General features: G+C 35.3%; 1 protein-coding gene across 1 annotated transcript in view; it reads right to left on the bottom strand.

The window, feature by feature from the left end:
* Positions 1-27,240, bottom strand: part of LOC116431716 (alkaline phosphatase) — a 424,481-nt gene that overhangs the window by 337,011 nt on the left and 60,230 nt on the right. Inside the window, exon 2 of the mRNA XM_031987530.2 lies at positions 24,783-25,033. Within this exon, the coding sequence (XP_031843390.2) occupies positions 24,783-25,033 (251 nt within the window). The remainder of the gene's footprint in view (positions 1-24,782; positions 25,034-27,240) is intronic.

Here is a 27,240-nt window from a genome sequence, read left to right as displayed (position 1 = left end):
AATATAAGACACATTTCAAATGTCAGAGAATTCAAAGAAATATTGTATGCATCGCTTAATGTGCAATTCTTTCATCTCGGTCTGCGCGTGGCGAATGAAAATAAGTAGAGTAATTAATGCGAAGTGGGCCCTTACTTTGGAAGCGTGTTCGTGACCCCTGAGAATGAAACATAGCTTCCCTTGGAATAATCTGTTCACGTCACGGATTCGGTAAGTACGAAAAAAAATTGTGCTTTGATAGAGATGTTGCTTTCAAAGACACATACTCTAAAGCATTCCTCTAATATGATTTGAAGAAATCCCTCGATGTAAGACATTTTTTTCCTAATCCATGTAGCTGTAACTATTCCACTAATATTAGTTAAAATGTATATACTTCCTATTATATTACTATATAAGACATACTGATTAGTACACTTTTATAACGTTTTTCTTCTTTAAATGATAAAGAAATCTGTAAGACTTATACGTATTACCATATTATCATAAGTTGATTGCAATAAATTATTTATATATAAATTGTAACCACTCCGAGAAAAATTAGCTCTACTTATACTCGTCTCTATCATCTAACTACTGAAAATTATTTTTCGTAAACACATCTACAGATTTACATTTTGTTGTACGCTAGAATATACTTGGGTACCAATGTACAGTCTTGTTTTCACGTTAGCCAAGCCGACCTTAAGTTTAAAAGTGCACAGAGGCAAGAGGACACTTCCGCTCGCGATGTTTCAGCCACCTCGGCTTTCGACGCATGGTCATTATTGACGTTGAAAGCGACAATAACACAGAACGGAAGCGAGACCGAATGCGACTGAGTGAGAGGTAAGAATAGAAAACAAAATTCTCTATAGTTCCGTGTCACTCCGGAAACTCTTAGTCACTAAACACTCCTCCTTCGCGTTCTTTCAGCCACTCAAGATTTTTTAAACGCAGTCATCCCATTTCCCAAACACACCGGCGCCACCCAGTCGCAAGGCGACACGTACCACACGCTCAGACAATCGACCATTTACAACCTACAATATTGAAGAATTACGGCCCCCACACACGCTGAAACTTGCGGCATCACCACAAGTGATGGGTCTGAGTCTTCCAAAGTTTCATCATACATGCTGCAGTCTAACGAAAAGTGAAAAAGGCTCAAACCAGTCACTCGTCGCGATGCCTACATCGCCACATATTTCAGCGTGTATAGGGTCCTTTAATCAATTTTATTGCTATAACAGAAAAATTCCTCCGTAATACCACTGTTGCGACACCTTTCCTACTCCAGGAATAGAGGTCTATCGACACCTAAGGCACTTAAGAATCTTTCTCGCTCCTGCTCAGTTCGGTATTTACCTATTTGTATATACGAATAATTACTTAACGGTACAGTTTATGAAAACGTTGAAATGTGAGGTTTAAATGGCATCAGACAGCACATTTTATAAGGTGCGTGCTTTTTTGTAGGTGGAGGCATTTCAGAGATTTCAAGGTCACCTTGATTTTTTTTAATGGAATGACGGCAGTGTTTATCTGACAATGTTTATCAACATATTACGTATTCTTACTTTGTACTGTCGTATACGATTTCCACAGTTCAGTATCATTTCATTACTGAAGGAAACGTACTGTCAAAGGAAAGCGGTTCAAAATGAAATTTAGTAATAGCGAAAAGTTAAGTATGGTACACAGTAAGGCTCCAAATTTACGTCCTAATTGGTTTCGGAGTGGGCGAGGTAAGTCTGAGTGAATGCATAGGATACACAAGTAAGTACGCATGTATGCGGACATACATATTTATACATGTATTTATCAGATTAGGACATAAATTTCCTTTAAATGTATATAAATGCTAGAAGAGATTACATTTAACGAATGTTTACGAAGAACCGATGAAATCACAATATTCACGAATAACACAGGAACATACTGGATTGCCTTCTTTTATTGTCATTAAAATACGTTCTTTATCTCTAAGAAACGTCTTCACATTTGTTTTTGCTAGAACGTGAAGGGAGAAATAATGATTGAAAATAATTGACCACCGCGTTATATAGAGACGACGTAACTGCAAAACGACGTAGGTGTAACAGTGCCTAAATCAGAAGGCCGGAACTCGGGGCCCCATTCTACGGTCCGTAAATATTCTACACTCGTCCCCGCATCTAAGGCACAGGTCTACCAGAAAGCCTTACTGATGAGTCCACTGGTAGATCCCGAGCGAAACGCCTCTCTCTCTCTGACCCTAATCTTCTTCAACCTATTCCTCGTTTCCATGACATTATAGGCCGCTTCGCCGGTAACAGGTTCCGTAAATACACGATGAAACCGTGGTGCGCGAGCAGCGATACGAGTATTATTAAATGAAATCATAAACGATCGTTTAAACGTCCATCGATCCACTTCGCGTCAGAGCTATTAAACTGTATTAGTACCGCCAACGGAATGTCCTTTCATTTTGTTCGCTATTTATGAGTTTCGAGGTCGATTGTATAAGAAGACGCGTCACGGGACTCGAACCCGTATAAATCTATCTTGAGTGACAGAAAACTACCGCGAAGATGCGCGAAATACTTCACTATGATTCATGGGGACGATATTGCTACGTTGTTCCCGCTGCGTTTTAGTAGACACGTTCACTTTGATATATTTCGGATCACCGCGAAGACTGCCGGGCTTGCACGAAATATTTTTGTCAACAATCAGGTCGCATTTCCGGTGAAAGAGTAACGAACAAGATTGTTGTTACTTTAGCGAGTGAGAGTTTTAATTACAAACTTGTTTAATCGAATTATTTGTTATTTGGCCAGGGAAAACTTTAGAAAGAAATTATGCGGTAATTCTGAGAAGACGACCGGTAGAATTATTTTGCATACACAATCGATACAATGTCACACGTTGCACGTCGTATAGTCAATTACATTGAAGTACATATACAATTCATACTTTAACAGAGAAAACGCAGCGTGTAAAATGCTCGTGATTATTCGTCTTGATTATTTTGTAAGAAAGTAATTAAAGTTTATTCTAAAATCAAATCTAATGTTTTAATTTTCTTAATTCTCATTTAAATGCGTTTCGAAGAATATATGGCAATATTGTCCGGAATTATCGTAAAGAAGAAACATTGAGAGACAGTCTGCTGCAGTCTACTTCCAGTCGTATAGATCCTATAGACCTAAGACACTATTCACATAACGAAAATTGAAAGTTACCAATGTGTTGCTAACTAGTCCCTGCTGTACAAAATGATTTTCATTTAAAAAATCAAAATTTTGTGCAAATAAATTCCGTTCCTCTATTTTTACGTTTGAATCGAAACGCAAAATATCCATTATCACTGAAAAAACTTCACAATATCCTCATGATGTAAAGAAAATATAACCACCGTATGCTTACCTCTATACTTTACAACGTTTGTCTGAAGCATTGTTTTGTATCGCTCATACTTTTTAAGTTATTGAATTTTGTCGAGGAAACGGGCGTTTGACCACACTGTGCGTTGGTCAACTGAACGAGAAAATAAAAATTTCATAGAGAAACTAAAAATACCCATCTAAAAAAGAGAAACATCGAAAACATTCGAATGTGGAATAAAAGTATGTAAAAAATATATTTCTCATCTCTGTAAAATAGTATTAACTTTGTTTTTTAGAGTTTCTTCACGCAACGATATAATAAAGATATTTCAATATTTTTTTTTTATCCTTTAGAATTTAATACAGTATATATTCTTAATACAGTAGGAGGAAATTGTTGTTTATAATAATTGTATACGTTGATGTAACTCAAAGTAATTAAAAAATAATTTATTAGAAACAAAGAGAAATTTAGTAGAAAAATCAAACTACGTATTTCAAGAATTTTACCTCCAAAAGAAGTGAACGTACTCTCCTACTTATACTCTAATTGTACATATCATAAAACATGTATTATATTAATTTAAGTAACGTCTTGAAAAGTATCGTACACAAACATTCAACATAGAAAGACTATTATTTAATGCAGTACATAGCCGTTCATTTTTCCAATTCCAATTTCCTTCTCGAACTCTAGAATAAACACAATCGTGCCCCGGAAAATAAAAATTCTTTTCAAAACTCGATTGGTTGCACATGCGACAAAAAAGAATACTGAAAATGTTTCTACATGCTCGTATTTTATATTTCTCGAACGAATCGTAATTAATTGCGAAAAATAACCATTCATCTAATTCGCTTGTTCCATCATTATTTACAGCTGTACTGTTATTTTTCATACGATATTGGATTGCAACGGAGAATGCAATATGTTAATGGACACCCAACGCCCTGGTGAATTATATCTCGTGTCATTAATTCGATTAAGTAACACCGATACATTATTTGATATTTAAACAATATCACAATATCGATTTCGCGACATATTCTGTCCTGCCGCTGAATGGTTTAAATCGAGAATTGATTTACATATACAGGACCCGCAACGTCCCCGTTCATTACTCACGAAATAATAAATAATTCCACGATTCCGTTATTCGTCTCAACGTACCGTAACTAATATTCCTTTACTTTTCTCTTTAGACGGTGTATATACAGCGAAAACTTTAAATAACATGCTCGGGATACTACAACGCACGCGTTGCCTTCGTTAAGTAGTATTATAATAATGCTCGAATAATTATTAACGTACACCCTTAACGTTCGCCCGTCTATCAATTATTTTCATTCCTCTTGAGCGAATCCATTAATTACGGAAATTAATATTTCCAAAAAATCCGTAAACAAATTTGATTTCGAAGTTGCCCCGTTTCGCTCTTCGCGCCTTTTATTACTAGACTGAGGATTTTTATGCATTTATGAGGAATTTGGAAATGTAAAATTGTACGCAATACATATGACACAAAAAAATATATAAAATATCTAAAGTTTAGTGCTTTTCATGACATTTGTTAGGAAAAACTATTTTCCATTGTAATTCTGTTTTTCTAATTGCGTTCTTGAAAATTTGAATTTGCATAAAGGTCCGCAGTCTATTTATTACAAACGTATCGAAATTCCCATTTCAACGAATCACGTAGTAGACGCGTGATCGATGCAGCAGGTTTTATTAATCCCGGTTATTCTTTTTCGTTTCTTTTTTCTTACGAACTCGTCGCGCGTGATCGAGAAACGTGTAATTTGATGCCGCTCGAAATGGAATTCCTTGTTTTATGAAACCTGGCAGATATTGAGTACTTTATTTCCATTCGTTAATAGCGAGTTTCTGCTATTAGTTATAGAACCTGGAGCTGCAAATGTTGCAAGGATTAATGATGACTGGAGCTAGTTAAATTGTAAGCAAAAGAGTAAAAGTAACGAGCAAGACACGTGCTTACTTGCGATTACTGGTGCAAGGATTTACTGTGCGCCTCTTACGTTAGCTTTATTAGCCACCAAGCTAGAAATGCACAGGAGAAAGGGAACCCTTCCAATCACGACGCTCGAACCGCCTCGGCTTTCAACGCATTGTCATTATTAGCGCACGACGAGGTCCAAGCGTCCAAGTCTTCTTGTCACTATGCATTTTTAAACCTAAAGCCGGTGGAACTAACATCCAAGGTATATAGGACCTACTGATGTTTAACCCTTTGAGGACCATGAGAATATCAACATATTGACAATATTATATAGGTTTTCGTAACTACAATCGAAAGCTGCAATGAAAAACTTTGCGTGTTTGAAAAACAAACAGTTGCTACAAAATTGTCCTCTGTTTTGGTATTTAAGGTCTGATATATAATTTAGTTAGTAATTATTTATAACAAGAACCTCCACGCCGATTTCTGGAAGAGGCGGACTACACCTTGAGGTAATATTTTATCTTTCACGTGCAATATAATTTGATTATTTGCGACAATCTCTTATTTTTGTAAAACAAGTTTCCATTGTAGAAAATAATACTTCTGGAAAATATTTATTAATACATTCGTATCTTTGCCTTTAATAAGAATGTATTAATCTTAATAGTATCTTTAAATATGTTCATTTTCCAGACTTGTTTTTGAAAGATTATCAATTACAATATACTTTGTAAAATTAAGGAGCTTCAATGAGCGAAGATTAAAGTGTCCCAAATATCCGTCTCAGTTTTGAAAATACCAGATCGTACAATCTACCCCTACGTAGGTGACAGTAAAAGGAAGAAGACACTTTTGACGAGCGTTCCATATTTACCTTTTATATTTGCAAGGGGCAAAGGACTCCAAATTGAAAGAAGTACAATAAGCTATGAAGCTTCCGTTCGGGCACCTCTTTCGCCAAGCACGCGCCATAGAAGTGTCGCGTCGATTCGCTCGCGTTCTGGTCGACGATAATTTTCTCAATTTCCCGCGATCACGAACTTCTCACCGACCGGAGGACAGTTTGCGCGCAGATGGCCCGGAAGAAGCTGTTTAGAGCCGTTCGATCCCCAACACGTGACCGATTCCGGTCTTTATTAATCCTTGTGAACCGACGTTTGTACACAGTAGTAACTTTGATACCGTTGCGACCCCGTCTTCAACTTTTTTGTTATACAATTATACAATTAGTTTCTCTTTGTTTTCTAAAATTAAAGATAAAGCAGGACCTCGATTACTCGAGTCACTGTTTTTCGCGAATCATTGTTTTTTTTAATCCATCAAGTCTTCCAAACAGGATGTAGAAAAATTAACGAAGGAAATCATATGTTTTTGCTACAGGCTTTAACTCGAATCGTTGAATAAATCATAAAATAATAATGAATAATAATACAACTTAACCAACAAAAACGACGATGCATTGTTTGATCGCCTTAGTTTTCGAAACAAATTTTATATCGTTCTGTGTTTAAAAAAATTTTCCTCACTTCGTTAAATGTCGATGTTAAAACAGTTATTAAGGAAATTCAGTTCTGACATAAAAAGATAAACATCGATCGAGAGATTTAGCACTAAAACCTCGATAAATTTAAAAAGTGGACTTTACCGATTTGGCCTATGAACGACTCAATTATTACCAGATCCGATACATTTCCGGAAAAGTAGCGAACGGCACGGACAAGTTTCCATACAAAATCACCGGTCATCAAGGTATTGATTCTCAACCACCGCCTCTCGTTCGTTGACGACGAAGAACTAGCTGCATCCGACGAGTAACCGGAGTCGTTTGTTATAGGACGTATTTTCGTTTTACGTAAAACGGCCAGAGATTGCGGCCGTTCGTTGGATTGAAATATGCGCTGAACGTGCCACGCATGCACCCCTGAACAAACGGAAAACAAAATCACCGGGACGATTCGGAGCACGTTCCTCGCGCTGAAAGTGTCAACCACCCGTTGGAATTTATAGTGTTTTTACTTGGCAGGAAATTGAAGCAAAGTAAACAAAGAATACCGAGGAGACGGTGCGACGACACTGCCGCGCGATGATTTCTGTTAACCTCCCCCTTTTTTTCAGACGGAAACGCTTGGGACCCAGCGTTCACCTGACCCGGTAAACCCGCCGCTTTTTACGTAACTCGTTTCCAAGCAAACGTCTTCCTGTTTCTTGTGACCGAGTGAATTAAACGAAACCGGGAACGCGAAGCGATCTTGTTAAGGGCGAGCTCCGTGGAAAACTGGATTCCGGTCGGAGCCAATTTAGTTTCGTTTTTAGAATACGCCTCCATCCTTTCAGTGCAAGGAAAGTTGATCGAGGGGTAAAAGATGAAATCGTTTGAGTGAAAGCTTTGAATGGGAAAACTTCGGCGTTGTTTTTTTTTTGCAAACGGCTAATAATCTATTCCATAGGTATACGTGTTATACATCTATAAATTACAATATGTGCTTTAACCTATTATAAACCTGAAAATTCCATAACTATGTCCCAAGTAAGTACACAGCAATAATTTCATAAGTATCATGGTGTCCGAATATTAGGTCGAGTAACTGTACAGCAAAATATATAAAATATCTAAACTAAAAGAATTCTTTTCTTACATATATTTCAAATTGCAATTCTTAAGGAAGTATTTTCTTAATTGTTTTCTCAATTTCTTAATTGCTTGCCTTAAGAAATTATTTTTTTCGTATGCTGTAAGCATTATTGAATAATATATTGCATTGAAAAATTAAGTATAAAACGTATGTCAAAAATTGACTATAATTCTTTATGTCAAAAGTCGATATGAAGAAAGGAATATAAAACTTCTGTAAATTCATAGTCACTGCACAGGGACCGTTACGAACCGTTACTTAATGAAGATTTCAGGAGAATTAAAATATACCCATTTTAATTACTTTCTTATACCAAAGTCAGCCTTAAAAACGTTCTGTCGTCATAAAATTTTAACCAAGTAAACTAACTGTAAGATGATTTAAGTGAATGTTATTAATTTTAATAAAGAATGGACAAATCAAAAAAACGAAATGAAACCTTGCTCCCGTAAGAAGAATTTTTGAATAATTTTTGTAACCTAAATAAACAGTTCCTTTGTTCCATTTAACCGGAAAAAAAGAAAAAATTAAATTAATATCTACTATAGTTTCAAAAAAGAGAACTTGTAACAACTTATACGACTCAGCCGCTATAGCTTTGCTCGATAATATTATCTTCTATCATTAAACGTGGAAAAATAATATAATCATAAATACACAAGATGCACATGATGTAGTTTAAAAATAGAATACTCGTTTGAAGAGGGGTTAATTTTAATACTCGTCGAAAATGTCATAAAACTATGTCAAACTGTAATGGTTCCGTGAATTTCCAACGGTCGGGAAATAAACCATTTTCCGAATTATCATGAACCGTTGGCATCACTCCCTGTTGATGCAAGATTTAATGAGAGGCATTAACGCGAATCCTCGTACGGTTTCCATGTACGTCAAAGACTGACTTTTATTCGGACGCGTTACGAGTATCCGTGCATCGAACTTTCGTTTACGACTGCAGTTTTCGCGAAATTTCGGAACGTTAATCTCTTTCCACGAACGGTGACGTACGAAGCGAAATTCCGGAGCCTGCATTTTAATTTCAAAATAGGATATATAGTATCTACTTATTTATACAACCGATTGTTTAACCTTTCTTTTTAAAATATTCAAATAATCCATATTGTTCATTGTATTTTCAATAAATTTCAATTCTCCTGCCACTGTTTGCATCCCCAGACCATAATTCCACCAGCCCCAGTGTTTTACTGTACTTTGTAAATTCTTTGCTCAATTTCTACATTTTCTTTCCTTCACACTCTAATTCCAGCATCCGATTTATATGTGTTACATTTACTTTCGTCCGTAAAAAGAATGTACTTTTAAAATTCGTTTTCCTTAGAACTAAACCCTTTTGTAAATTCAATCCTTTTTTGCAATTAATTTTACCGATGCAAGACTTCCTACGTATTATTTGCGATCCATAATCATGTTGTTGCAGTACTTTCTGATTAAATTCACTTTGTACTTCAACTGAAATAGCTGAAATAGCATAAAAAAATAAATATTGAACTAACAAAATGTCCTGTACTCATGGTAGATTTCAGTCCACTTAGGAATCTTTGGGAAATGTTAGCCCGCAAATTGTACGTAAATGGAAAACAATTTGTTACAGTTACAGAGTTGGAATCTGGCATATGGAACGCGTGGGTTACATAGAAATTCCAACATTTCAAACTCCAATTGAAATTATGAAGGAATTTTTGAAGTTATCCGCAGGAATGGAATTATTTCTTGTTACTGACATTTAATGTAAACTTTCAAGTATAAATGTATTGCAATATGCATTTTCTTGGCGAACATGGTTGTGAGTTCTCCAATTTCATCAATTAACGAGTCTAATTGCATTACTGTTTTTGTCATCTGTTGGATAAGTTTTTTTATGAATATAATTTTTTTTAGAAATCAAAGCTTTAACTATAAAATAGTAAATAGAATAAATATTTTAATGTATCAGTGTTCACATAGTTTAAACCCAAAATATATATTCTTTAATAAGATTCAAACTTTGCATTTGACAAAAAAGTATAATCATAGGAAAAAATAGAATTATGAGTTTTTCTTTTATAATATTTTTTTATCATATTTAGATAGAAATATAAATGCATTAAAAAGTTCTGCGAAAATCTGACACATTGCAACTGCCGGCGTATAATGAAAAAATTGTTGCCTTTTCTTCAATTGAAAAGTCAAAGAGTATACGAAAAAGAGTATACGAATTCAAAGAATAAATTTTTCTTTCATACCAGGCACGTTTGAAAAGTAACCCTTCATTTTCTTTTAGCGTAGCGAAAATGACTCCATAGAAAGATGTTAAAATTTAAAAACTGAAATTATGAAATTATGAAAACGTGTATTTACATTTCAAACTTTTGAAGAAGTTAACAAAGGATTTCTCAAACGTGTCTCTCTGTAACTACAATATGTCAGGTGAAACTTCAACATTTTTGCGCGAAAGATAAGGTAAACGAAAGAAGAACTGATAATCCGATTTCCTTCTATAATTACACTCCTATGAAAATAAAAGATCGGAACTTGATGAAAAACTGTTTTTTATGCTAATCTATCGTATGTAATCATAATCATCGATTTAATCTTCATTCAGGGACATTTTAATCTTCCCGTTCATTTTTTCTTTTTGAATCACGACTGAATTTTTGACAGATATTTTATATATGTGAGATGAATGGTTCGTTGTGCGTGCGTGCGGGCGACCGGGTCACACTGCGACGAATCGGCGCCGCTATGTTTGGGAAATAGTGTGACAGCGTTTGGAAAATCTTGCGTGAATTTTGGCTATGGACAAAAGATGCGAGTGAGAAGGGTGCAAGTGTAAGAAAGACAGAGCGAATGGGGGTGTGTTTTAAAAGCAAGTGAAATGCGTGGGCACGAGACATTTCTGAGCGAGACTTGTGTGCGATACTTTGGCGTGTGATCAGCAAGCGAGCGTTTAGAGATCAGTACAAATATATTTAATATTACATCACGATGGAAGTGTTATTAGTGAACCAATCTCCCCGTCCCGAAAGAATACAATATAAAAAATACAAATATTGGGACTCGTGAGGAACAATTTCCTACATATATAACATATAACTCTCGTTTCTAGTGATATGTAACATATCGCTGACGAATGACAAGATTAGTACCTTCGGTTTTGTGCGCAGCGTTGACAAGTACGAATTTCTAAGTAATAAATATTTTGAAAATGAATACAATTTAAAAATGTTGTTTGGAGTCCATTAGTTAACGTGGCAATGATTTTTAACTTTGAACAAATCATAGGTAACTTAGGTAACTTATGAATATTCAATGCAAAAGAATTAGATGGTTACTAAGCTTAATTGGCAAAGAAATATCTGGTCCGCAATGTGAGAATAAGAACGATTAATTAATGACAAACGTTAAATAATGGAAATGAACACCGTTGAAGATAAATGAAATGAAAGGTGTTTCATTTCGGGGAAAAATTGTCGGAGAGTTGGATCTTAATACAACGTTTTGTCAGTTTCAGCGAGAATCATATGAAAACTGTGGAAAAACGGGCTGCCAGAAGCTGTCCGTACGGTAGGATTAACAATGGCATGCTCAAATTATACGAGTTGAGCCTCTTGATAAAAAAGATTTCATGAGATCCGTACTTTTCTGCGAGTGACGTTCCATGTGATTACCCATCAGAAATTGTCACTGGCTTGTAAGTTCACGCAAAATAAAAAGATCTCCTCTGTAATTGCAAACTGAAAGCTGAATTTTTGCTGGAGGAACTTTTAGTAACAAAAATCCATGGAAATTAAAATACTCTTGCATTCCTAAAAGATAAATTATACAGTGTGCGTACAAATGGTCTAGGAGAGTTAGTTTTTATTGGTGGTATTTTAAAGAAAAAGTTAATAAAAATATCCTAGTAATATAATGTTACATTGATAGTACAATCATAGCATGTTAATAGTATAATAACGTTAAATTACATGATTTTGCTTTTTACCCACACCATTGATCAAAATGTTATTTGGATCTTTTGGAAAATATAAAAAAAACTTGTAGAACAAAGTAGCTAATAGATATTTCAATAAAATTGAATTTAAACAAGTAAAACTTATTTTTCCTCTTCGTTAAAAAAAAGCAAGAAAACAGTTTTGATCAATCGAATAATTATTGTCGAATTTCGTCGCTGTACAAATTATCTGAATATTGTATTAAATATTATGTTACGTTGTTACTCAATGTTTGTAATATAAATAAAACAAGTAAAAAAGGACAGAATGTACAAGATACCGTGTTTTCCAATTTTCTTCTCGCTATTTGCGTTCTCTCGCTATCTCCTAATAATAGATATTCATTTCGAAAGAGAACTACACAATGGAACAGAATTTTTTGCATTCGTTAAATTTTCTAATGACTTCTCTAACTGGAAATCTAAAACAGGCTTTTTTAAATTCAATTTAATTGGTACATCAGTTGAAAGAAAAATTGTTACATTATTTCACTAAACTCGTTAATCAGGTTATTGATTTATAGTTGAACTAGATTGTCCAATAAATTATTGTAGTTTTATACTAATATATATATATTAGTACTTCATTTCGCTATTAAATACAGTATGAAACATATTAATATGAAACATAATTATCTTGTATATTAAATAAAAACGCATTAATACATTTGCATAGAAATTATAGCAACCTCGACCACATGGTAAAATCAATTTATAAACTATATTTATGTAGCATCTATTAAACGTGTAATTATGTACTATTATTCTACATACGTACGAAACTCTGTGACTATTTTTAAGATTATTATTCAGTTCCAACATAGAGTAGCTTCTGTTGTCTATTTAATTCATTAGCCGCCCAATCAGCAGTCATCTAAATTCCATACGAACGAAACAATTTCCTCGTGAAAACGGAACCTGCTTTGTGGGCATGGTAATCGAAATGTTGATAAAAATCTTAAAGATCGATGAGAACAGATAGAAAATATCGTAAAGATGTCACAGGTGTGGAAATTATTTCGAATCGAAGAAACTGCTCTCGACAAATAATGTGTTCTTTGTAAGAGAGAAACAGGGAGGTACAGGAGTACCGATTCTCAGAAGGAAGGACGTAAATCACGAATACGGAAGCCCTGCAGAATCTATTCCTACATGATCGAGTTCACGTCGACTTCGTGTAGCAAGAAAGAATTACATCCATACGACGATAAGACGAGGTTTGGTCAGTGCCGGGAAGTGCTTGAAACCCCGGAGGACTTCCCCGGAAAGTTTAAGCAGAACGAATAGATGTAGGGGGTGGACGGAAACGGAGTACGAAAGAGGAAAAGTAACTCGTTCGACGAGACGAGGAGATAGGTTACATCCACTAATAAGTAGAGTTCACTTCGCGCTAGAAATATAACTGGAAACATTCCTCGAAACTTTTTCGAATCCTTCTCACCTTTTTATTTCTCACCTTTTTCTTTTGTATTTGAACATTGTCCATACTTAAGACAAGTGAGCAGCACTTCAAGCGAAATCGGTATTAAAATTTCAATTTTTAGCTTTGACCAACATTCCCTTGGAAAGAACCCAGAAATATATACTTTCAGAATTCCGAGCGTGTGCAATGCAATGTCTATTAAATTCAGACGCAGCAGAGATGAAACGCGAATTAAAAAATACCTGAAACGATAAATTATTTCCTTCCGCGCGGGCGTCCATATGAAAATTCTTTCGTTCCTTCAATTCTGAAAAAGAAACTTTCCCTGTGTGACGTGAAATTGAGACTGTAGTCGTACCGTAAACATTCTTTATTAATCTTCATTAATCATAGATAATATGTGTAATAAAACGGAATGTTGGGTGCGTACTCTAATATTCTATTTAACATTTTATTATTATAGGTACACTGAAGTTAAAACATACATGACCATTTATTTTGAAGAGAATTAACTGACTTCACAAAAATTGCATCAACGAAACTTTTATAATATAAAAGTATTGTTGTTAGGTAATTAATTGGAATGTGTGAAAGATAATTAAGCTGTAGTACCTTTTAAAGTACAAGAAATTGGATTGCATCAAGATAGTTTCATAAACTAATTTGTCCAATACTAGTACAACATTTTCTCAGATTGAAAATAATTATTATCGCAAGTTTAGTTGTTTTGTTTAAAATAAAAATTTAATTCAGGAACATTTTAATTTGCACATTAAAATATCAGTTATTCAAGAAGTCTACTGCTCTAATTTTAATAATTTCAATCACATTAGTATCTACAAATAAATATTATACGTAGGGTATTATTATTAAAATACTACAGGAGGTTACCCAACGGAATTTGCAATATACTCCCTAACATACGTACGTTAATTTTATCAAATAAAACGTGTTCGTAAATTTGATTAAAAGTATAACAACTTGAAAATAGTAATGTTCAGTAAACTTCGATTCACAAGTTAATTCAGTTTTCTTTTTTCTGAGTTACAGAAAAGTGGAGAAAATCCAGAAAATTCGTTCAAATTGAATTTGGACAAGCTTTAACATCAATTTAGAAAGCAATTATCGCATTAAATGCATAAATTGGCGTGAATTACAACACGGAAGAAGAATAGTTAACAGTTAATTATTAAAAAATATATTTCTCTTTTTCCGACGAAAGTGGTTCTGCTTTCTAAGAAGAAACTCCAACTGCGTAAAACTATATAAAACTTCATTGTTTTAATATTTATCGATAACCTTCCATAACTCGCATAAATGAATGCGATTGATTGATATAATTTTTTATCACTTGAAAGGAAGAGAGTTACTGAAAATAAATAAAATTTAAAAAAATGATAAAACATCGTTCTACAAACTTTTTACCAATTAAATTGTTAACAGAATATATAACTTTGTACACTAAAATTTTGTACACACTAGACAATACACAATTTTTAATGTGACCTACAAGCAATTTCGAATCATTTTTACTATCAACTACGTTTTATTAAAAATATTTTATCAAAAACAAAGTTATAAATTTATTTCACAATATCGCCGCAGCGCCTACAACAGAGTGCTAAGGGTTAATTATATCGCAGTGCAACTTTCTATTATGTAGTTAATATATTTAGTTTTTATATGTATACAAATTATATAATATATTTTATACTAGTAAAAATAAAATTCTTCAGTAAAATAAAAATTAAGTTTTCAACGCCTTAAGCGCCATTTGAAATACCTAAAGTTAATGTGTGTACGTAATCAACAAATGTATGTATAATAGAATTAATTTAATAAAAATAAAGCCAATTCAAATCACAACGTCCGACTAGGTTTAACGATGTTAGTCAGGGTAGTGGATGTTACGTTAGTCGCTGTTGGGCTCGATAATGTAAACTTTGATGACATTAATTTGAGCAGCACTAGATTCCGTGATATCAGATTTAATAACGTTACATTAGATGATATTAGGTTGGTTAATATTGAAGTAAACGATATTATACCTGGAGTATTACATCTGGAGGAATACTTCATCAAATGAAACTCTAATGTCCAGTTCGCTTCGATAATATTAAACTAAACAATATTAAGACTCATCATACTATGTTTTGGTTCTGATAAAGAAAGAAATGAAAACTACATATGTGGTGAAATTAGGCTTAATAGGATTAGAATTATTTAATTATAATTATATTATAATTATTATCTTACAGTTGTTAGGACGTTCAGTCTCACGCGGCTGTATTTAACGAACCCGAAAATAGTTTCGAACCAAATTAGGTTCGATGGCACTATGATAACGTTTTTGATGACGTTAAGTTTATTTAGACGAAGTTTGTTAAACTTGGAAGCGAAGTTAGTAACGGTAGTACCATGACGCTGAATTTCTTGCGAGTTTGATGCGTCTAGAGTTCATAAAATTGAGTTTGATAATATTAAATATATTTACTTATTATATTTACTTATTCAGGTAATATTTACTTAATTCAAGTTTAGCGAGATCCGACGAGATCAGTTTTGACATTCTCAGATCTAAGGTAAGATACTTTGGAGTTGGTCAGTGGCGAAGTTTATTTTATGTGAGTCAGAAGATATTTGGTTTGGCGAGGATGGATGGAGAGGGAAAGCATACAAATCTTCGTCCATATTAGTTTGTAACCTTACTTTGTAAACGAAAGGAAAATATTTCTGTGTAATAGTTCGTTTACACAATATATTTTTATGCACTAATTATTTTGTTTTTATGCGATAATATTTTTTACATAATAGATATTGCACAATATGCAATTTTTCTACATACTTTTGTAACATTTGCACTAAAGGTTGATCCGTATGGCGTTATACTGCAATGCAGGCGCTGATTGTATACTCAAAAGTAAGTTGAAAATACAAAAACTAATTTTTCTGTTTCAAATATTTGGTTACAAGAAAATCAAGAGTCCATATTTATCAAACATATGCAATTTTTAAGTCAATACTGACAACACCATCAACAGGTGGTTATTATATGAACGAAAGTAAGTAAAATATAAATAACAAGCTTTCGCTGTTTATGATTTCGTTGTCAGAAGTCAAATTTGCACAGGCGGTCAAAGTTTCGGCAATTGGCCAAACGCAGCTGTACTCGCCAAGCTTTCAAACTGGATTTTCTTGAAAACAGAGTTTCAAACGAAAAAATATATCTATTTCTTAGTTTTTACTTACATTTTTCATACTTAATATTTTCTTTACATATTTTTCTATATTCAATTAAATCAGTTGTGCGTAAGTAAACCTCATACATATTTTATCTTGGTTTTCTCGGAAAGAAAATTTCAAATAAACTCTTTATTTTACATTTTTTATATGTTTTTGTATCTTTCCCTTAGTAACCACGTTTTACGAAATACTCTATGCAATAATAATAACAACTACAACAACAACAATAAGAAACTCTAATACCGTATCGAATATTATGTACCTACTATAAAATAGCTATTTTGCGTGTAACAGGAAAAAGGTAGCAACGATCAATAAGTTGATCGTTTCGCCGTGGATATAGTGTTTCCGGTAGAAGAGTCTTTTTCAAAATGGATGACTAAGAACTGCTGATCCAGAAAGAATAGCTAAAGGCCCTAAGGACTAAGAAAGGAGGACGAGCGGAAGAAGAATTCCACTCGTAAAACACTAGAGGATAAGAAGCACGAGAACAAAAGGAATGTTCACATATTATACGTGGGCACATATCTCCGGTTTGACGTGCTGAATGATATTTCTGTTCACCATAATACAGACCGATTTATAAATACATACCAATGTGTCAAGGTATAAATCGATACATGTAAGTAAAAAATATGAATATGTGTCCAACGCGTCCTACTGTTAGTTTACGAATTACAGATTATTATTATTATATAAATAGTGGTGCATTTATTTCATATTCGTATATCACAAATTAAAAACAGAAATACTTCGAATCTTCATTACTAAACTGAAGTTATGTTTATTATATGATAAGTAAACAATGTTTGCAGTGGAAGAGTGTTTTAATGTGCATAATATTCGGTACAGAATCATTGTCAAAACTATCAGTAGTGTATACAAGTAAAACTTTCATGTCTCATATTCGTACCGTCTATATACCCTATACGTATATCGTTATACGTACCCTGAAAATACAGTAAGTAGTAAATAATGATAAACTATGCAAAAAGTGTTCCGTAAACCTTACGTTATACAGCTTCCCTGTATACAAATAGCCGCTGCTCGAGTTTAGTTTCAGAGAACCACAAAAATATATTCAATATCACATACCGTACTTTCTGTGCTGCATTTCGATTAAGTCGGGGCTGGTCGCTTTACCTCAGTCCCCACAAGACAGCCAACTTCCCGTTACTATTAAATTTCACAATCATAAATTATAGTTATGACTGTAGTTATTATCAAATCTAAATGCGACTTGAACGTAACCTCAATTTAAAATTCAACCCATAACCTCGAAAGATATATATCATAAGCTATAACGTTAAAAATATCTTTGGGTGTATCTTAAAAATTAAAATCGAGCAGTGATAACACGTATAGACAAAAACTGTTAAGATCGATAACCTTCATTACATTTCACAATTTGGTGAACCTTTCCTTTTTTGGAGCAGTATAAGCACGTTTCCACGAATTTTCCGATTCCCCGTAGCATCCTTGCCGTACACGACAGTGTTTCGCTAATTAAACGAATACAAGGACATTAGGGGATCCCCAATTACGTCCGCATAATGTTATGTAAATTCTGCAAAGCTGGGCGACCGGGTAAGGCGAAATGCGCGGGATTTTCTTCTCGCCCTGCGGAGGGCTCGATTACTTCTCCTCCGGATAATAAGCAAGTCTATAACCGATGCGGAAACGATCCACGAAATCTCGATTGAGTTTGTTGGAAAGTTTCCATTCGGCGTTTCGGTTGGAAATTCGATGCGCGGCATTTCGAGTGGAACGTGCAAAAGTAGATACATGTAAACCGATATAGATACAAACTAGATTATACGGCGTGAAATAAATATCGTGAGCCGGAATACGATTTCAGTGATATTTGATGAGACCGAAATTCGGTGTCCATGTGCTCGATGAAATTTGTATTATAAATTGTCCAGCGGTGTTCAGAAACATTGCCACGGGGGGATTTCATGGGTAATAGTTGCAGCAACCGAAATCAGTTGTTAATTGGACTGCTAATTAACTAGTTTTTACTGCTAATATATCGTGTAGAGGTATAAATCGTGAGAAAAGAAAGTGAGACTTAGCAATGTCAAAGTAGCTTGTTTCATGTTTATTAAGTTTTCTGTTTTATATTCACTTTCATTAGATTTTAATTGTCATGATTTATAAACATTTCAGTGATTTTTGGTGAAATGAGTCGGTAGAATGATCAATTTTAGGTATTTCTTTTTCATTCCTCTTTTTTTTGCTTAGTGTTTATGCGTGGCGCAGCTATAATCGTTAACACAAGTTGTTTTGAATCTTTCAAAAGTGCATGTGAAATGTTTGCTTTACTGAAAGTTCAAAAATTTCTTTTAAAATTCCATTTGGTTTCAATAGTTTCTAGTAAACGAAACATATTTCAGAACATACAGATTCTAACAAAATTGTGGAAACAAACACGTGTGTTGTATTTCTAGCGCCGTTCAGTTCCGTACAATTAAGTCACTTTATTTTTCTTTTATTATTTCCATCTCCCTACCTGTACCTTGTCAATAAAAATATGTATCACACGCATGCGTGAAACATGCTAAATGTCCACCCGCGTCGATGCTATATACCTATGTAAGTACTTTATAACGCTAATTACGGCATAAATATAATTGATTGGGTGACTAGAAAATATAATGTGAACATTTCATCTTGAAGATGGCTCCTGCAAATATTGTATAATATTTTAAATTCAGCTACAATAATTTACTGAATATTATGTAGTACATCGAAATAACAAGACAAAATAGGTTAAGAACAAATTTTCCAATTTAGTTAATCGATAAACTTGTCACTGAATATTTTGCCATTCATACTTGTAAGAAATTCGGTAAATTACTATGTAAACATTCATTTTTATTATACACGCATTATTGAATGCGATAAAATGCGTAACTGTATTTGAAAAATCACTTCCTCAATTAAGGAATAAATTGAACTTTTTATGTACTATTACACTAGAATTAATACAAAATGCATACGTGCAAGAATATTTTCATCGAATGAAACATTTTTTAAATTACGAAAGTTTATAGCAAAGTGCGTGAATGGCTGAAAAGTGACTTTTTTATAAGTCTTATAACCCATTTTCAATCTGCGTACTAAACTTTGAATATAGAGGAAGTTTCACGAAAACAATACATGCACATGAAAAAACAAATGAAAACACGATGGCGAAATGCCAAACAAACTACAAAAGATATTAGTAGAAACGATCCCGGAATACATGCAGTCAAAGTTGTGAATGACTGAGCGACTTATTACGGATCAGCAAATAGAAAATGAATTTTTACAGATTTTTCAAGGTATAAGTCGTGATTTGTTTCCTGAACCTCGTTATAAGTAAATCTGTAACAATTCAGAAATCTCCTAGAACCAGATAATTTTTATCAGATTGTTCGTTGGGCTTTATATTAACAGTTTTTAACTGCAAATATTTGCAATTATGCATAATTTTACCACTTCTACGTCGTGTTATCTTTTGTTTACTTACACTCTCTATCCCAAATACCCGTTGAACGCTCGCCGCCAAGTGCTCGCTACCGCCTGAACGGAAAAGATAGCAAAATCGGCGTGGCACTCTACATATTTATAACAATTTCTGCTACTTACAACGTTTTCATAATTCCAACAGGACTCAAAATATTCAACTCTTTTCACCCCAAAATTTATAAACATTTCACCCTTTAAATATGAACGATAACCAACACAGGAAGAACACTCGCAAAATATTTTCACAAAAACATTTTCCCAGCGAAACGTCGCAAAAATCGATAAACGTCACTTCAGCAAATAACCCTGCAAAACGTTTGAAGTTTCAACAAACATTTCCGAAACGCGGGTCAAAATCCGGAAGAATATTCTCCAGTTAAAGGAAATCTCTATCGCGCTTACGTAATGCCCGGTTCGCTGTAATTTCTCGGAACAGTGCAAGAATCGTATTATTGTCTGGGATTCCTGAAAGAGAAGCCGGTGATTACAATTTTATTGCTTCCATCACGGATGTTGTTCCGTGAACGAAGAACGGTCGGTCGGCAGCACGCAATTAACAGGAAACTATAAAGAGTCGATGACTTTTTCGAACAATACGCGCGAAAGGCTCCGTATCGGCGATGCCATTCTTAATTACTGTCCCGAATTGATTTGTCGCTGCCGTGCCCGTTGAACCTCAAGCCCGGGCCCGTTGTCGGTAATTGCACTCCAGCCGTTTACGAGAAATGTACTGCGTCCTGCCTACTGACCGAGGATTACGAATGCGTGTGGAATTCGTTACTCGCGCGCTGGTAACCCGACGAACAATTCGAAGCCGAGCAACACTCTCTCTCTTTCTCTCTCACGACCGGCCGACAAACAGACTTCTCCGTTGCCCATTATTGTTCCGGACAAATATTGAAATAGTTCCGTGGCTCCTTGCAGTCGTCGGAATTAATTCCGGATCGGGCCAGTGCGGCGGTCGTCGTGTTCGAATTAATGCCAACCGATCGGGGAAGGACGGCCTCTCAAAACTCTCTGCCCGCGTGTAAACCACGGAATTTCGTGGTCCTGGGAAAGTTTCGTTCGAACGGTCTCGGTGCGCGGATAGAACGAAATCACATTATCTGTGCAATGTTGGTTGTTATTCGAACAAAGCATTATTTAGGAAAAGCAATAATTTTTTCAGAATGAGTTACCAATTACGACCGAACCAAAATGAAGGCTTCGGAATGTACGCTATGTTACACAAGAAGTGATTCCAGGAAGAGCACAGGGTAATTTCTGACGTCTAAAATAATAATTTAGAAACAAAACTATGCAGAAACGTTCTTTCGGACTCTGTCGTTTTTTCACAAAAAGAATTTTTGATAAAATTTGTAACGGAGGTTCTTCTGCTAGACACTCGTTCAGATACGTGCAACAGGCCTCTCACGTCTTGACCGCCTAACGACAAGCTGAAAGCCCACTCGCGATGCTCGTGTTTTGTTATACAACGAAACGCGTAACGAAGAATGCAAACGAAATGGGATGAGGCAAAGTGAGGCATAAAGTAAGATATTGACGCCAAAACTATTGTTACATTCTGATTTGTTTACGTTATTCGTTACACGACCCAGCCAATAACAAAAAATGTATGAAAACCGAGCATCGCAAATGTACGTTTCCATTTGCCTTTTGACTTGTAAGGTACACTATATATGATAAACAATTAATATATATTCAAACAGAACGCACACCAACAGTATGTATCAGGTCTAAGGTTACCTAACTCGATACCGCGGCGCACAATGCAGCCGTCTCTGGACAAAATCCCAAAATTCGAGAGTTCAGATAATGAAAATTGAAGGTTATCAAAGTGTTGTTAAATAGTCCCTGCTATACAAAGTGATTTTTAGTTAAAAAATAAACATTTTGTGCAAATAAATTCCGTTTCTCTACTTACATAACGTTCGAATCGAAACGAGAAATATCCATTGTCACTGAGGAAACTTCATAATATCCCTGTAATATAAATAAAAATATAATCACTGTATGTTTAATTCTATATCTTACAACCTTTTGACTGGAGCATTTGTTCGTATCACTCATACTTTTTAAGTTATCGAGTTTTGTCCAGAAAACGGGCGTTTGGCCTCACTGTGCAGCGTCGACAAGCAGAAATATCGGCCCTCTTTCGTTCGGTTTTTCCGGTCGAGCACTACAGAATGGTCGTTTACATCGACACGATAATAAGCCACGCTCGGAAGTACTGTCGAAACCTCTCGAGATTCCGAAAGGAACTTTGTCGGGGAATTTCCCGCGGAATCTCCGCGTAAGTACGCGGCGTGAATGGAGCGGACGGCGCGCGTCAGTGAAAAAATATGGGGAAAAAGAGGGGGTCACGGCACGCGGCCAACCCCAGCGAAAGAGAAAGGTGTGATCAGTGATACATGGAAGACGAAGTTGGCGAGAGAAAATGAGAATTTGGGTTTGTCGATTCAGAAGTCTCGTAATGAAAAGTATAACGAGGTTGTCGGAAATGTTGCTAGAAGCGTGCTTACTTTTCAACCAGCACACATCTGTTTTTTGTCGCATAGGTTTTGATGAAACCTACATTTGACACGTGTTTTTCTTATCGGCCAACATCCACTTCGAAGGGATGAAAACATCCCTTAAATTTGAGAGTTGATAATATATTTTTTACAATATCCCTGAAATTCTAGGGCGTAGAAAAGGTAGACAAAAAAGGGATTGAACATCTTTTGGATTTGTTAAATTCTATTTGACACCTTTGCTGTGAGTCTCACGCGGTGTTATAGTGCGAGGAGTTAAAAAACTTGGGATAACGATCTAAATGATCTAAAAAAGGGTGAATTTATTTGATCATTACAAATACATTTCTCGGAGTAATATAAATCCTAACAGTCGCTTTCTCTTGTTGTTGCCGGTGGAAATGATTTAGATATTCCACATAACTACGACACCATGTAGCCTTTTATAGTGTAGAAGCGAAGGTGGTGGTAATGTATCATAGAATAATACGCGCCGTTAATAATACGACGACGGGAAATGGTGCATTGCGTATTTGGATGCATTCAGAGTCTGAAAAGACTGGCGATGTAACAGATGAACAACGCGGAGTTAACCAAATCTTGAATGAAATCACTTCTCATTATTTTTATTCCACATGATGCGTGAATTCTAATTTAATTTGCAGGAAATAACAATGGACGAGATAGTAATATTTAAATCTTGTTTCTGATGCAATATACTTCTACATTACATGAGTAGCTACGTCATTAGTTTCTGTTTTCATAATTTATGTCCTTCTACACGAAGTACGATTCAAGATATATCGAAATTTCTTCATTTGGAACAATAATAATTGCTACTCTTCCATCCAATAGTTATCCTGTCATCACCCGTTTCCATCATCCACATGATACATTTAAACGAATTCTTAACAGTTATCTTTCATGATTAACATTATTTCGTCAAGATGATAAATATTGAAACGCTTTCTATTCATCTTAATGTAAGAATGCCAATTCAGGGAAAATGAATGAAGAAATGCATCCATATAAAGATAAACAAGATAAAAATATTCTAAGATTCAAGTTATACCCCCAATAAATTAAAATATTTACTAATTCACGCCGTCTTTAAAATAACACTTTAGATGTTACCACTCTTTAATAAAAATCCTTTGATCCCTCTACGAAAATCTCACTTCCTAAACGCCCACATTCCCAAAAATTGCTTACGCTGCAACGGTGGAAAAAAGTGACGCTCGACCGACACAATTCGAAAACCCCGAAGAGAGCAACGCTCCAATGAACAAAAATACCCAGAAACCGAATTGATACGTAGCTCACGGCCCGCCAACCCCGTTCTGCCAATAACGCAACGAAAACAAAGGAGATCACTTCTGGCGCATCGGTAATGCATTCAGCTCGGGGTTCAACGAATCGCGAAGCGATACGCGTAAACCAGAGATAGAATCAACCGGTTATATAATAAGCAAATCTTGAATCAATCGAATCAGACGAATATTCCTGAAATCCTGTCGGTGACGAAGGCAAGAACCCAGTGCAAGGAAAGTTTTCCACGTTGTCCGATATTCTTCAGACAGCTAAGAAAAGAGAAATGGAAATCCGAAGGAGAAGCGGGGAAAGAAGAGATCTATCAGATTAGTATAATAATGAGATCGGAAAAAGATCCATTATCTGTAATCTGAACGGAAAGCTTCATATGTCATATAAATTTTTAAATATTAATTCGAAAAGTAGCTTCGAAAAATAGATCACTAGATGGGAAACTGATCTAAATGACGAAGGAAACTATACCTTGGGTCCGTATTTAAAAATATATATATAGCTTCTGCTGGAACTAAAACTAATATATTGAGTGAGAGGGGATTGAAAAAATAGACAGAAAATATAGAATAAAATTTCTCCTTCGGAAAATATTACCTTATCGTTAGCCGTAACTGCATGCGTACATAGTGAATTTTCAAATCTATACCTGTCGAAAATCAAACATCGAACAAACAAATGTTCTAAATTTTTGTAATTATTTCATAAGAAATCACCTGTTCGTTTTACAGGTCATTTGGGCGTAGCCTGTGTAGTCAGAACAAGGAGTAAAATCAGTGCGTTACATTTCCTTCCTAAAGAGGTATAAAAGAAAGAGAAGAAGAAGACTCACCCTTGCCAGAGCCACGGCTGGGAAGCTGTCCCAGGCGAGTTGAGCTTCCTCGCCCGTGTTTCCATGACGTTGACCCGAGAGGATCCTCGCTGCTGTGAGGGTGCTCATCCCCATCCCGTCTCCCACGAAGAGAACGACGCCACGCGCGACTCCGCCCGGCGGAGTCGTGCCGCTGACGCTCGAGCTCGCCGCGGACGCGCGAATACGTGCTTCGATCGCCTGCGTCGCCGCCTCATACCAGACCTCCCTCTCTGTGAACAGAAATTTTTCCCGGATGAGTGAACGGCCCGTATCGAGAAACCCTTTCACCTCCTCTTTCTTCTGCTCCTACTCCTACCCCCTCACCCTCTCCTTTAAGCAACCCCCGAGCACCTCGCCTTATCTTAATTGAATCTATAAGTCCCGAAGCGTTACCAGGAAAATCGACCATTATTGCCGGCATTCAACGCAAGTATTGTTCGGTTATCGGTCTCTCTGTTGGCCCCATGTACGCGAGGATGTTTGACCGGACGCAGGCGGACGGGGAGGAGCGCATCCCCTTTGTCGGCGATCGGACTGCTCTGTGAGAATCGTTTCGTGACAGCTTGATAATTTTCGCATACGGTTTGTAATGGTTGGATTTGATGCCGATATGACGCTGCGATGTCTTGATGATAATGTTGTTGATTGTTTTGGACATTTATGAACCGTCAAGTTTGGAAAATTGTATATACCCCTGTAACACGTAATATTTCTTTTTTCCCTATCACTCCGCTGTAGAAACCTGTACAACTCGAAATACACGAACTCTATGACTCGAAAAAAGTGCAACTATTGAAACATTAATTGGCTTACAATTCAGTTTGCGTATTGCTAAATTAATTTCTTTAATAATTTCTCAGAGAAACATCTGTTATCTTCTTAATAATTGCAAAATAAAGAAATCAGGAATGGGTTATTTTGACCCGTGTAGTAGCTTTACTATTAAATTTACAATGCAAAATGTAAAAATTGATATGGTGTAATTAAGAAATGGGAAGAAATTTAATTTAAAGTAAGTTTATGTTTGAAGCAATTTTTGCATATGCGATATAACAATGAAAGATATAGAAGATATTAAAAGACACAAATTATTTTGAAGTACCAATGTGTTTTGTTAAGTATCATTTGCCGTGTATAAAAATGAAAACCTGTTAAATATCGTCACTTCGGCAACATCGATTGCAAGGTGTTAATATCCAATGTTCCTAATGGTCGTCCTCGATAATAGAAACCGAATTGTAACATGCTGTTATTAAGCGCCGAAGGGATTTCACGAACGCTGAAAACGGAAGGACAGCGATGATGCTAATCTCTAAGCTTCGTGCTTCTTCAGAGCCGGGTGATAGCTAGGAATTGTCATGTTGCAGCTGCAAACCGCGTTCCCCTGTCTGCGAGTGGAGCGTTTGTCGTTTGAATCCTGCCGAAGGGACCGGATATCTTAATTGAATCTGTTAGTAAAACGGTCCGAGTCAAACTGTTTCCGAGAAAGTCGTTTGCTGCAGTTAGCCCCGCAGAAGAAAAAAGAAGGAACTGACATAGCTGCATCGCGCTTGCGAAGCGAAAGCCGCCCTGAGACCCTTAATGGTCATATGAGAGGTGGCTTTTAATACAGGAAAATTACGTTAACCGAGCTAAAAGGAACAGAAAGAAGGAGATTACAGTCTTCTACGGGTAACGTGAAATTCACGGAAAGTGGTACGAACTGGTGCCTCTTAAACATAAAAAGATGCTCACGAAAAATTGTATTTATCTATGCGATAAAATGAGGAAGCTTCAGTCTTGGTCATGAGAGAAATTGACGATATCGATGCAATAGTTCTCAGTGTCTACCCTACAGAAAATAATTACGTTTACTTCCTTTGACATCGTTTGATCCGATTTATATCGCTCGATAAATTTTCAACAATTTTAAATGTAGTGAACTGTTTTAGTTACTTTCGACAACTATTAGTATTTACAAGATATAACGAAGTTATTAACTATAGAAATCAATTACGTACTTTTTTACGGCTGTTAGAAAAAGAAATATCAATTCTCAATTTTCAATTTTTAATTTTCAATTCTGAACATTTTTCCACTCGTTTCAGATCATTTCAGTTGAAAAAATGCATATTGAGGCCGTTATAAAAATGTTAAATCACCTCCGTTTCTTTAAACATATTGTTAAACATAACAAATTAACATACGCTGTTACATAACTATGAAGAATAATAAAACTTTTCAATGCATGTCAAAAATGTTGTTTCAGTAACTACATAAACTAAACTACTGTACGTTAAGGGATTAAATAAAATATTACACTTCAATTGTATAGAATTTCTATGAGTTCTAGTTCAACAACCAATACATCAAATCACCTTTCGTTAATACTATACATATATGAAACTTAAGGTTAGAATTACCGAGCAGTAACAATAACTTTTCTTCATTTTTTTAC

The sequence above is a fragment of the Nomia melanderi genome, chromosome 3 (genome assembly GCF_051020985.1).
Source record: "Nomia melanderi isolate GNS246 chromosome 3, iyNomMela1, whole genome shotgun sequence".
In the NCBI taxonomy this organism is placed as follows: domain Eukaryota; kingdom Metazoa; phylum Arthropoda; class Insecta; order Hymenoptera; family Halictidae; genus Nomia; species Nomia melanderi.
This window is presented reverse-complemented; position numbering and strand designations above follow the sequence as displayed.